At 36.8% G+C, this 13,624-nt stretch overlaps 1 protein-coding gene across 1 annotated transcript; it reads left to right on the forward strand.

Annotated features, from left to right (window-relative positions):
• The first annotated feature begins 4,792 nt into the window (after nt 1-4,792).
• On the forward strand, nt 4,793-7,130 carry LOC117316853. The gene is made up of 2 exons (XM_033871634.1): nt 4,793-4,971; nt 6,079-7,130. Exon 2 carries the CDS (start codon nt 6,196-6,198, stop codon nt 6,733-6,735), a length of 540 nt encoding a protein of 179 aa, XP_033727525.1. The 5' UTR covers nt 4,793-4,971; nt 6,079-6,195; the 3' UTR covers nt 6,736-7,130.
• The last annotated feature ends 6,494 nt before the right edge of the window (nt 7,131-13,624 follow it).

A 13,624-nucleotide genomic window follows, 5' to 3' on the forward strand; every position in this document is an offset into this window, starting at 1 on the left:
CCACATGCAGCCCCTATTGTGATGACTGATCCACATGCAGCCCCTATTGTGATGACTGATCCACATGCAGCCCCTATTGTGATGACTGATCCACATGCATCCCCTATGTTGATGACTGATCCACATGCAGCCCCTATTGTGATGACTGATCCACATGCAGCCCCTATTGTGATGACTGATCCACATGCAGCCCCTATTGTGATGACTGATCTACATGCAGCCCCTATTGTGATGATTTTGTTACATACTCAAAATAGTTGTACATGCGTAAATTTAACAATAACTAGAAGATACATGAAGCGTGCGCCTTGTGATGTACTTAAGCATTGCTGTCATTCTTTAAGTTTCATCGGGGTATGAAACAAATTTTGTTTGCAAACTGTATGAATCCGCGTAGCGGATTCTTACAGAAGTTTGCAAACAAAATTTGTTTCATACCCCGATGAAACTAAAAAACAAATTTTGTTTGCAAACTGTATGAATCCGCGTAGCGGATTCTTACAGAAGTTTGCAAACAAAATTTGTTTCATACCCCAATGAAACTAAAAAAAAAAAAAATGACATCAACGCTTATAATTAATTTTTGAAAATGATTTTCTAATTTAAAACATGTTTTATGTACAATTTTACTGGTTTTAAATGGGATTCTTTTTCTAAAATCAATACGCAACGTCAATTGTCGTATTGTGACGTCACATTTGTCGCGCCATTCTTGGAATTTCTTTCATAGAAGAATGAAAAGAATTTTTCGACCAATCACATTTGAGTATTTACCATGAAAACAAAGAAAAAATAATTATAATGTACACGAATCGCTGATACTGGAGTTTAAATTCAATATTGACTCTTGTCTACTCTTTTTAGATTTTACTAAAGCATTTGATACGATAGGGTTGGATTTTATGTTTAGCTGTTTGGACAAATTTGGTTTTGGTCGTTCTTTCATCAAATGGGTTAAGGTGTTATATACCAATATCAAAGGCTGCGTTAAAAACAATAACTGGTTGACCGGAAGTTAAGTTGTGTCACGTGGTATCCGACAGGGGTGCCCTCTATCATGTTTAATTTTTGTACTAGCTGCTGAATTACTAGCTCAAAAAATAAGAACAGATGTTCATGTAAGTGGTATCAGTATTCGAAATAGGAATATGAAAATCTCCCAACTAGCAGATGACACTACTTTATTTATGAGGTATAGGGACATCAGAAGAGCGTTATCAATCGTTGAGCAGTTCGGAAAAGTGTCTGATCTACAATTAAATAAATCTAAGACCGAAGGTTTGTATTTAGGCTGTAACAAAAACAAAGATAATAATTATGTTTATGGGTATTAATTGGGTGAAGTAAGTTAAGTCGTTGGGAATGTACTTCGGCACAAACTCAAAGGTAAGTTCCAATCTTAATTGGGCAGATAAAATTACAAGCATTGATGAACTAATCAAAAACTGGAAAAAAAGAAAATTGACCATTATAGGAAAATCTGTCGTTGTTCAAGCTATAATACTACCACAGATAACCTACTTAGCAAGTGTCCAATACGTAAGTAAAGAACAAATAAAGGAGCTTGAAAGGAAAATATATTGTTTTATCTGGAACAATGGGCCGGAGCGTGTTAAACGTAGTGTTATGATAAGTGACAAATCGGAAGGCTGTTTATTAATACGGGATATTGAATCCCATATTGATGTTCTAAACGTAGCTTGGATACAAAGGTTAGTATCTCCTGTAGACGCCTGTTGGAAGGTGATTCCAAATTATTATTTGGAAAAGCTTGGTGGCACCACTGTGTTGTTTCGTATGTCCCCAGGACACATACGCAACCTTCCAAAAAACGATGTACCATATTTTTATATGAACATCCTACAATCATGGTTGAAACTTAGAGAAAATAACGCGCCGATCGTTGATTATAACTTTACAGATATTTGTCGAGAGATCATTTGGGGAAATAAGCACATCAAACTTACCGGAGTCCGGGTTAATTTTTATCAACGATATAATTTATAATGAATAGTATAAATGAAATAAAAAAAATACCAACAATTAAAAGAAACGAGAGACTGGATAAGTGAGGTAAGTCAGGTAAAGAAAGCTATTCCTAAAGAATGGAAGGACAAAATCAAGGGAGATAATGGACGGGTAAATGTACAAACTGACTCTGATTTATTAGTCTTTGATAAAGGAGTGGGTGTAAAACTTGATCAGGTAAATAATAAGTTTCTTTACTTGGCATTTATAAGAAAAAAGAAATCAGAGTCATACTGTAGAGGTATGTGGGAAGATTTGTTTAAGTTAGAAAGCAGTGGTTTGATTTTTCATGAATTATTTGAATTTATCAATGATATCTTAATAGAGAATAACGAAAAAAAATTCAAATGGCAGCTATTCCATAATATTCTTCCAAATGGAATCTTACTTAAAAGATGGAATATTATTGATAATGATGAATGTTGTATATGTAAAGTTAAGGATGATTATAAACACTATTTTATAGAATGTCAATGTGTAGACCCATTGTGGAATTTGATACATGATCTTTTACAAAAACATAATTACAATGTTCAGCTAAGAAATATGTATTACATCGTGATAGGATATAAGATTGTTGATAAGAAGTACAAAGAATTTAACATTCTTATGTCCCTGATTGGTTATACAATATATAAACACTACCACATCTCTAATAGAAGGGTAGACAGTTGTTCAATTGTGTCTTTATTCAAAAATTTTCTTGAGAGAAAATTACTCCTACAATGATATAGAGATATAAAATTATTGAAAAGCATAGCAATGTATTTAAACGAGTAACATGTAAAAAACGAATTTAAAAAAATGATTAAAAGAATCAATAGAGAATGTGCAATGATGATAAACATGGCTCTGCGAGCTTATTAGCTCTTAAAATGTACTAAAACATAAAGTTATGATCTATGTGTAAAGATGGGTAAATGAAAGTATTATGTTTACATGAAAAGGGCGTATTTGTGATATAGACGCTGCGTGTGTACTGATGGTGATGGTGTTTTTTACTGTGAGTATTCTCTATTTTTGTGTGGGTCTGTGTATAAACAAGCACGTATATGCAAGTATGCTGCCGTTAGTATAGAGTTTCTGCTTCTGTTTTAAGGGTACGTGTGTGCAAGGATGTGTGTGTGTGTGTGTGTGTGTGTGTGTGTGTGTGTGTGTGTGTGTGTGTGTGTGTGTGTGTGAGTGTGTGTGTGTGTGTGTGTGTGTGTGTGTGTGTGTTTGAAGGAGAGAGACAGAGACAGAGACAGAGACAGAGAGAGACAGTGACAGAGAGAGACAGACACAGAGACAGAGAGAGAGAGAGAGAGATTATTACTTTCGAGGATGAAATTATGAACACCACGTTTGTATGATATGTATAACGAGAAATGTAAAAGTATGGTAATGAAATATGAATGAGAAGTTGGACTATATACATATAATATTAAGATATATCTATGAGCCTATATCTGAGCATTAAAAAAAAAAAAAATTGAAATAACTGACTCGGTCAGCTATAATGCGAAGCTAAATCGTGATGTTGACCATATAATAAACTTTACCATAATATGTAACCTGACAGTGAAATATCTTCTTCAACTTATTCTTTCCTTTGTTTATTGTCCTGATCATAACGTCTAAACCGTTCAAGGAATCTTGACCACATATGCATTATGCTTGCATCAATTAGCGCAGTGCGATGTCAGTAGATAACTGTGACCTTGACATCAAGGTTAAATGTCACATGAGTGCATTTTCCCCGTATAATGTTTGCTCGGACAATATTTTTTAAACCAATTAAGATATCTGAATGAAAGTAGCTGTATACCTTAATCGCGTACTGATGATGTGGAGTGCTCTGTCGTTGGTCATTGCGACCTTGACCTCAAGGTCAAAGGTCAAATATGTGTAAGTTACGTCTGGGCCATAATTATCAGCCGTTGAAGATAACTTGACTTATCTCTGAAAACGAAAGTACTGATGGACAGACGGACGACCTCGTGATTATTATAATGCGCCCATAGTACGGAACCCTGGTTTACTACGTATTACACGCACCGGTTGATGGGCCGTCTGTTGTAAATTGGTTAATTATATACCCGCCATTTGTGTGTAAACCAGGAATCCAACAGCAATTCACAAGGACTCAGTCTCCCCAGATCACAGTGGTAAAAGGAAAATACTGGCAGTCTATATTTACGTATATTAAGAACATTTTTTTTTATTATTTATTTTTCCGATTTTACTGATACATAAAGGATAGTCACTCACTCACTCACTCACTCAAAACCACCACCACCACCCAGTTAACTCAGCAACAATATGTTACCATACATGAGATGATCATCATCATATTAAGAACATCATAAGATATACATATTCATATCAAAACCACGCGTTAATCTTTTTTCCGATTCTAGAAGCGAAAAAGATCCGGAAAAGAAAAGACATTTTCGTGTGGTTTAACCACAGACGTCTGCATCAGGTTAGTATTTATAAGAAATTGCCTCTACATCGTTGATACAGTAGGAGTAGGGGCTATCTTCTTCTCTCTTTTTTGTACTACAATGTTTACAATTTGTATGTCCTTACTAGATGCAGACGCCTGTGACCACAGGTACTGGCCTCGTCTGACGAGTTATTTATCACGTCCACTATACAATCGGGTACATGTATGTTAACAGACGGACCTACCAGGTGATAATGCATCCGGTTCTCAAGATCACCGGGTTAAAAGGTCGAGCCGATTAAATGTATGATAGTAATATGGAAATATTGGACAACTATAAAACCGGCCGGATATCTTGACAGTAACACATGTCCTTGACATTTTGATTTTAGCTTGTTTACAGCATTTGTACAGAGCCGTCTGCACAGCCCTCGCGGGTATAAGCAGCTCCATAGTTTTTTCTATAGCGATATAACACGTTGTTCGGAAGACAAAGACTCTGATAACTTGTAAAGGTATGTTTTATATAGATGTGCCATAAAACATGATTAGTTAGAAACTAACATGTAGCTGAGTACATGCCATGTAAATCTTATCGATTTTGTTTACAGTTGACATAGTTAATTTGTTGTTAAAAGCTGAACCTATAAAAAGATGAACTTTCGGATCAATACAAAAGTAGCTACTTATATTGTTAATAACAAGAGTTTCTTCAAAAGTTCTTCGTTTTAAGCTAATGTTTTCAAATGTGCCCCCTGTCTTAGGCCTGTTTTTTCTCATTTCCATAACGTTTACTGAGTGCAAAGAGACATGTCTAGTCTTAAATCAAAATAGTATTAGCATAAAATACCTATATATAAAGTCTAGGGAGTAATGGCCGATTGAAATTCTGACCTAATTTTCCAAACTTCTTGTATCTATTCTAAATATCTACCTACCTACATAAGTACACCGTCGATCTTTCTAGAGGATTGTAATTATTCCCCCAATACACAGCTTATCTAATATATGTACCATTGGTTAATTGGTTGTAGTAGCCAAATTGGTTATAGTAGTTAAATTGGTTATAGTAGTCAAATTGGTTATAGTAGTCAAATTCAACTGTAATTGGGGACCTGTGAGTAGTTTCTCATTTTTTTCAGTCCCAGTGAGTTTCATGATAATCATCTCTTCACTTTGATAATGATTAAATCCTGTTTTGTAACAAGGATTTCCATTGGTTTAAAATATTGCTATCAGCCAATAATGTAAATGGACCTTGTTGGCATTCGTGTCTAGTTCCTGTGGTGACTAGTTCACGACTATGGACCAGTTATGTCCACAGAGTCTACATTTAGTATATAGTATATAGTCGTCCTAAATTGGCGTCGCTAACGTTATACAAATATGTTTCAATTGAAATTCCTACTTATACATAAAAGTCTATTTAAGGACTAAACTCTCCTTTTTTGGTGTCTATGGTCGATATAGATGCCAGAGCTTTGCAAACAAACGTCATATTGTGCGCTAGCACAATATGAAACGTTATCATTACGAAATGTTATTATGAAACGAACCATTTCATTTACATGAAAATAAATGCAACGGGGTTATAAGTATATATATTTTCTTCTGCTTTATAGGGAACTACAATAAAGACATGAGTGGATATGCGAGTTATGACGATGCGCATGACCGGAAATACGATGAACCACATCCGGTTCCTCTGGTCGTAGCCACCACAGAAACACTGAAAGGATATGGAACTATTGTTACCGACTTTGAGAAAACGGAAGTTGAGATTACTCCATGGCCTGTTAATGGGTGGCGGAAGTTGTGTCCTAACACCGGATATGGTGGAGGCATCGTCAGTGGAGACTTCATCTACAAATGGGAGGGGGACCTTTGTAAAGCTGTCAACAAAGGCAGTTGGTGGGGACTACATCACAGGACGACTTCCACCGGAAGCTGATACAAAGAATCGCAAACGTGTACTAACAAGAGAAGCTAATTACCATCCAGACGGAGGCCAGGTGTTCTTTCCACAAAATGGCGATGCCTTCGTCGCACTGTTGGCTCTTCCTGGAGATGACGTCAAACCGGAAGATTTCGTAGCTTTTTATTTCGATGGGTCTTTTGGAGTTCAGATCCATGCAAACATCTGGCATCAGCCCGTTTATCCCATAACAAATGACGCCGTATTTCTTGGTAAACAGGGATCGGTACACGCATGCGTAGCAGTGGACACGGCGATTGAGTTCAACAAATATCTATCAGTTCCTTTAAAGGTCAACAAATAATGCGCAATGATGGCTATCCACACGCATTAAATTGACATTGATATAATCAACAAATACCTTGATGAGTATGATGATGACGACGATAGCGACGATGACGACGATGACGACGATGATGACCACATCTCCAAATCGGATACTGTTTTAAGCCCTGTGTTTTTCATAAAAAAAACTTTGGTTTTAAAAAAATTGTCATTTAATGATTTAGTTAAAACCACCCGTCGTCCGTGATCCACCGTCTGTTTGTCGTTAAACCAATTTTATGACGCGACAGGTGACGTTACTGGTCAAGATGAAGAATCTGATTGGTCAATGTGCAGTTAAAAAGGAAACAAAGTTAAGATTGAATAAAAGTTGATTGAGTGGATGTATCTCATTAAATGACACCTTAAATTGAATTGTATTCATGATTCAAATGCAGTCTTATTATCACCAAAAATAATTTTAACTGATATAATTTTGTTATCCGTGCTGAAACTCATTAGTTCGTTAATTTATTTCACCAGCAGTTTTACATTATAACCACCAGCATTAAAACTATGCCGTTTATCTTTTTTAAAGATATTTCTTGTTTAAAGAAGTGAAGAGATGGTGACATTTTTACTGTGTTACCACTGAGCCACCCGACAACACTTAACGAGCTAACATCCAGTGATGTTCTCTTCAGATAATGGGATTACTTAACGTGTGACGTCTATAGATGACCTCGTTCCATATCAGCTCTGAAATTTGACAGCCGAACTCAGATGATAGCAATTGTACCTGCCTTATCTAACCAGTAGATATTCCGAGAAACTCAAAATAGGAAGTGGTCGTGTCCCTTCCTTTATAAATATAATGTACATACATGTGTATGTACCTAGATGTGGGGTTCAATTAAATCGTTCACAGACTTATTCCCCTCCTCAGACACTGAATTAAAATAGTATGATTTATTGATATCAACACTGATATATTCTAAGAATTTTCACACGAGAGAAACAATTTTTTATATACATATTATTAAATATGAAAAAAAACCGCCAAAAACATCCTCTCCACTACAACGATACGTACCAACCACACAAACAGTGTAATAATTTGTTTAATTAGTTCACGTACTCGATCCCAGGTTTTGTTCGTTGTTTCTTGCTTGGTTGGTTGCATGGTCTGATTGTGGGGTTTAACAACTCGTGAGTAACCAATGACATTTTGAAGTAGGTTAACCTTGTAGTAGATGGTGGCTATGACATTTAACGACCGCAGTGCGATGTTGTTGTTGGGTTTTTTCCCATAGAGATCTGGGTTGAATGACCTTCGATCCTAAGTTACAACCACTACAACGGGATTAAATAAATCTATTCAGAATCGACCACAATAAGTTCGATTAAGTCAATGTTGTTCAAATTTAATCCTTTGTCTTATACAAGAATTTTATGCAAATAAGCGGTTTATTCAAATAAACGATATGCAAATAAGTGGGCTCCTCTCTATTCCTAAATCTTCGCTAAGGTATTAGATGACGGACTCACCACGATTTCTGTGGCCGGTGTCCAACTAACTACTGACTGGAAAACTGGAGCTTTGTGGTCGACATCACGGTCTCATTTAGAAGTGTTCTGACATATTAACTTGTACGATACGAAGCCCTAAGTGTTCTGACATATTTACTTGTACGATACGAAGCCCTAAGTGTTCTGACATATTTACTTGTACGATAGGAAGCCCTAAGTGTTCTGACATATCTACTTGTACGATACGAAGCCCTAAGTGTTCTGACATATCTACTTGTACGATACGAAGCCCTAAGTGTTCTGACATATTTACTTGTACGATAGAAAGCCCTAAGTGTTCTGACATATTTACTTGTACGATAGGAAGCCCTAAGTGTTCTGACATATTTACTTGTACGATACGAAGCCCTAAGTGTTCTGACATATTAACTTGTACGATACGAAGCCCTAAGTGTTCTAACATATTAACTTGTACGATACGAAGCCCTAAGTGTTCTGACATATTTACTTGTACGATACGAAGCCCTAAGTGTTCTGACATATTTACTTGTACGATACGAAGCCCTAAGTGGTCTAACATATTTACTTGTACGATACGAAGCCCTAAGTGTTCTGACATATTTACTTGTACGATAGGAAGCCCTAAGTGTTCTAACATATTTACTTGTACGATACGAAGCCCTAAGTGTTCTGACATATTTACTTGAACGATAGGAAGCCCTAAGTGTTCTGACATATCTACTTGTACGATACGAAGCCCTAAGTGTTCTGACATATTAACTTGTACGATACGAAGCCCTAAGTGTTCTGACATATTTACTTGTACGATAGGAAGCCCTAAGTGTTCTGACATATTTACTTGTACGATACGAAGCCCTAAGTGTTCTGACATATTTACTTGTACGATACGAAGCCCTAAGTGTTCTGACATATTTACTTGTACGATAGGAAGCCCTAAGTGTTCTTACATATTTACTTGTACGATACGAAGCCCTAAGTGTTCTGACATATTTACTTGTACGATACGAAGCCCTAAGTGTTCTGACATATTTACTTGTACGATAGGAAGCCCTAAGTGTTCTGACATATTTACTTGTACGATACGAAGCCCTAAGTGTTCTGACATATTTACTTGTACGATAGGAAGCCCTAAGTGTTCTTACATATTTACTTGTACGATACGAAGCCCTAAGTGTTCTGACATATTTACTTGTACGATACGAAGCCCTAAGTGTTCTGACATATTTACTTGTACGATAGGAAGCCCTAAGTGTTCTGACATATTTACTTGTACGATACGAAGCCCTAAGTGTTCTGACATATTTACTTGTACGATTGGAAGCCCTAAGTGTTCTGACATATTTACTTGTACGATACGAAGCCCTAAGTGTTCTGACATATTTACTTGTACGATACGAAGCCCTAAGTGTTCTGACATATTTACTTGTACGATAGGAAGCCCTAAGTGTTCTGACATATTTACTTATACGATACGAAGCCCTAAGTGTTCTGACATATTAACTTGTACGATACGAAGCCCTAAGTGTTCTGACATATTTACTTGTACGATACGAAGCCCTAAGTGTTCTGACATATTTACTTGTACGATACGAAGCCCTAAGTGTTCTGACATATCTACTTGTACGATAGGAAGCCCTAATTGTTCTAACATATTAACTTGTACGATAGAAAGCCCTAAGTGTTCTAACATATTAACTTGTACGATACGAAGCCCTAAGTGTTCTGACATATTTACTTGTACGATACGAAGCCCTAAGTGTTCTGACATATTAACTTGTACGATACGAAGCCCTAAGTGTTCTAACATATTAACTTGTACGATACGAAGCCCTAAGTGTTCTGACATATTTACTTGTACGATACGAAGCCCTAAGTGTTCTGACATATTTACTTGTACGATACGAAGCCCTAAGTGGTCTAACATATTTACTTGTACGATACGAAGCCCTAAGTGTTCTGACATATTTACTTGTACGATACGAAGCCCTAAGTGTTCTGACATATTTACTTGTACGATACGAAGCCCTAAGTGTTCTGACATATTTACTTGTACGATACGAAGCCCTAAGTGTTCTAACATATTTACTTGTACGATACGAAGCCCTAAGTGTTCTGACATATTTACTTGTACGATAGGAAGCCCTAAGTGTTCTGACATATCTACTTGTACGATACGAAGCCCTAAGTGTTCTGACATATTAACTTGTACGATACGAAGCCCTAAGTGTTCTGACATATTTACTTGTACGATAGGAAGCCCTAAGTGTTCTGACATATTTACTTGTACGATACGAAGCCCTAAGTGTTCTGACATATTTACTTGTACGATACGAAGCCCTAAGTGTTCTGACATATTTACTTGTACGATAGGAAGCCCTAAGTGTTCTTACATATTTACTTGTACGATACGAAGCCCTAAGTGTTCTGACATATTTACTTGTACGATACGAAGCCCTAAGTGTTCTGACATATTTACTTGTACGATAGGAAGCCCTAAGTGTTCTGACATATTTACTTGTACGATACGAAGCCCTAAGTGTTCTGACATATTTACTTGTACGATAGGAAGCCCTAAGTGTTCTTACATATTTACTTGTACGATACGAAGCCCTAAGTGTTCTGACATATTTACTTGTACGATACGAAGCCCTAAGTGTTCTGACATATTTACTTGTACGATAGGAAGCCCTAAGTGTTCTGACATATTTACTTGTACGATACGAAGCCCTAAGTGTTCTGACATATTTACTTGTACGATTGGAAGCCCTAAGTGTTCTGACATATTTACTTGTACGATACGAAGCCCTAAGTGTTCTGACATATTTACTTGTACGATACGAAGCCCTAAGTGTTCTGACATATTTACTTGTACGATAGGAAGCCCTAAGTGTTCTGACATATTTACTTATACGATACGAAGCCCTAAGTGTTCTGACATATTTACTTGTACCATACGAAGCCCTAAGTGTTCTGACATATCTACTTGTACGATTGGAAGCCCTTAGTGTTCTGACATATTTACTTGTACGATACGAAGCCCTAAGTGTTCTGACATATCTACTTGTACGATTGGAAGCCCTAAGTGTTCTGACATATTTACTTGTACGATACGAAGCCCTAAGTGTTCTAACATATTTACTTGTACGATACGAAGCCCTAAGTGTTCTGACATATTTACTTGTACGATACGAAGCCCTAAGTGTTCTGACATATCTACTTGTACGATACGAAGCCCTAAGTGTTCTGACATATTTACTTGTACGATAGGAAGCCCTAAGTGTTCTGACATATTTACTTGTACGATAGGAAGCCCTAAGTGTTCTGACATGTTTACTTGTACGATACGAAGCCCTAAGTGTTCTAACATATTTACTTGTACGATACGAAGCCCTAAGTGTTCTGACATATTTACTTGTACGATACGAAGCCCTAAGTGTTCTAACATATTTACTTGTACGATACGAAGCCCTAAGTGTTCTAACATATTTACTTGTACGATACGAAGCCGTAAGTGTTCTAACATATTTACTTGTACGATAGGAAGCCCTAAGTGTTCTGACATATCTACTTGTACGATACGAAGCCCTAAGTGTTCTAACATATTTACTTGTACGATAGGAAGCCCTAAGTGTTCTAACATATTTACTTGTACGATACGAAGCCCTAAGTGTTCTAACATATTTACTTGTACGATAGGAAGCCCTAAGTGTTCTGACATATTTACTTGTACGATACGAAGCCCTAAGTGTTCTGACATATTTACTTGTACGATAGAAAGCCGTAAGTGTTCTAACATATTTACTTGTACGATACGAAGCCCTAAGTGTTCTGACATATTTACTTGTACGATAGGAAGCCCTAAGTGTTCTGACATATTTACTTGTACGATACGAAGCCCTAAGTGTTCTGACATATCTACTTGTACGATAGGAAGCCCTAAGTGTTCTGACATATTTACTTGTACGATACGAAGCCCTAAGTGTTCTGACATATTTACTTGTACGATAGGAAGCCCTAAGTGTTCTGACATATTTACTTGTACGATACGAAGCCCTAAGTGTTCTGACATATCTACTTGTACGATAGGAAGCCCTAAGTGTTCTGACATATTTACTTGTACGATACGAAGCCCTAAGTGTTCTGACATATTTACTTGTACGATAGGAAGCCCTAAGTGTTCTGACATATTTACTTGTACGATAGGAAGCCCTAAGTGTTCTGACATATTTACTTGTACGATAGGAAGCCCTAAGTGTTCTGACATATTTACTTGTACGATAGGAAGCCCTAAGTGTTCTGACATATTTACTTGTACGATAGGAAGCCCTAAGTGTTCTGACATATTTACTTGTACGATAGGAAGCCCTAAGTGTTCTGACATATTTACTTGTACGATAGGAAGCCCTAAGTGTTCTGACATATTTACTTGTACGATACGAAGCCCTAAGTGTTCTGACATATTTACTTGTACGATACGAAGCCCTAAGTGTTCTGACATATTTACTTGTACGATACGAAGCCTTAAGTGATTTGACATATTTACTTGTACGATACGAAGCCCTAAGTGTTCTGACATATTTACTTGTACGATAGGAAGCCCTAACTGTTCGATACTTGTGCCATGATAAGACTGTACCGGGATTTGACTTAGAATCAGAATAACAGTTAACCCTCCTGGTACTTTTTCAAGGGTCTCTATGTAAATCTTCTAAATTGTCGATTTTGAGTTTTATTTACGGTTTCATTTGAATGTCATTTTTCTCTGTTTTTTTTTTGTTTTTTTTTTTTTATTCAGATTAAGCTACATTCATGAGGAATATTTTATCATGGGTCAATAACTAAATCAGTGGGTTATTTAAACTAATCTTGAAACCACTCACTATCTGTGTAAGACAAGGCTCCGTTTCTTGCCCAGGGTTATTTACTAATAAAATGAAGCCTATCTGTTGCTGTAGACAATGACGCCCTATATAATTTGACCCGAAGGGGTGTCATTTCGGGTGTCTTCGGCAGTATGTTTCAGTGAGGTAGCACTATAAAGTCGGCATCAATCCTACGCTATCACAAAGAGACAAACACGAACATACACCCCAGCCTCAAAGCACATACACATCACGCAGGGGGTCTGAGCTGGTGGTGGCAAGTAAAAGAATTCTGGATATAGAAAGTGATATGCAAGTCACTAGTAATATTATGGACAAATTAAAGGCAGCAAATGATACCACTAGGCGGAATGTCATGAAAATTAAAAGGATATTGACTCATTGGACAAAACCGATCATGAAATTTTCGATGAACTTGACGATATGAGAGTTTCGATGGAAGAAATAAAGGAAAAGGCACTAGAAGCTCAATGTAGGTGCATGAAATACAACCTT

Source organism: Pecten maximus, chromosome 18 (assembly GCF_902652985.1).
Source record: "Pecten maximus chromosome 18, xPecMax1.1, whole genome shotgun sequence".
Classification (NCBI taxonomy): domain Eukaryota; kingdom Metazoa; phylum Mollusca; class Bivalvia; order Pectinida; family Pectinidae; genus Pecten; species Pecten maximus.

Excerpts from the sequence above, each read along its gene's own strand:
- LOC117316853 (XM_033871634.1), top strand. The coding sequence starts at position 6,196 with ATGGAACTATTGTTACCGACTTTGAGAAAACGGAAGTTGAGATTACTC.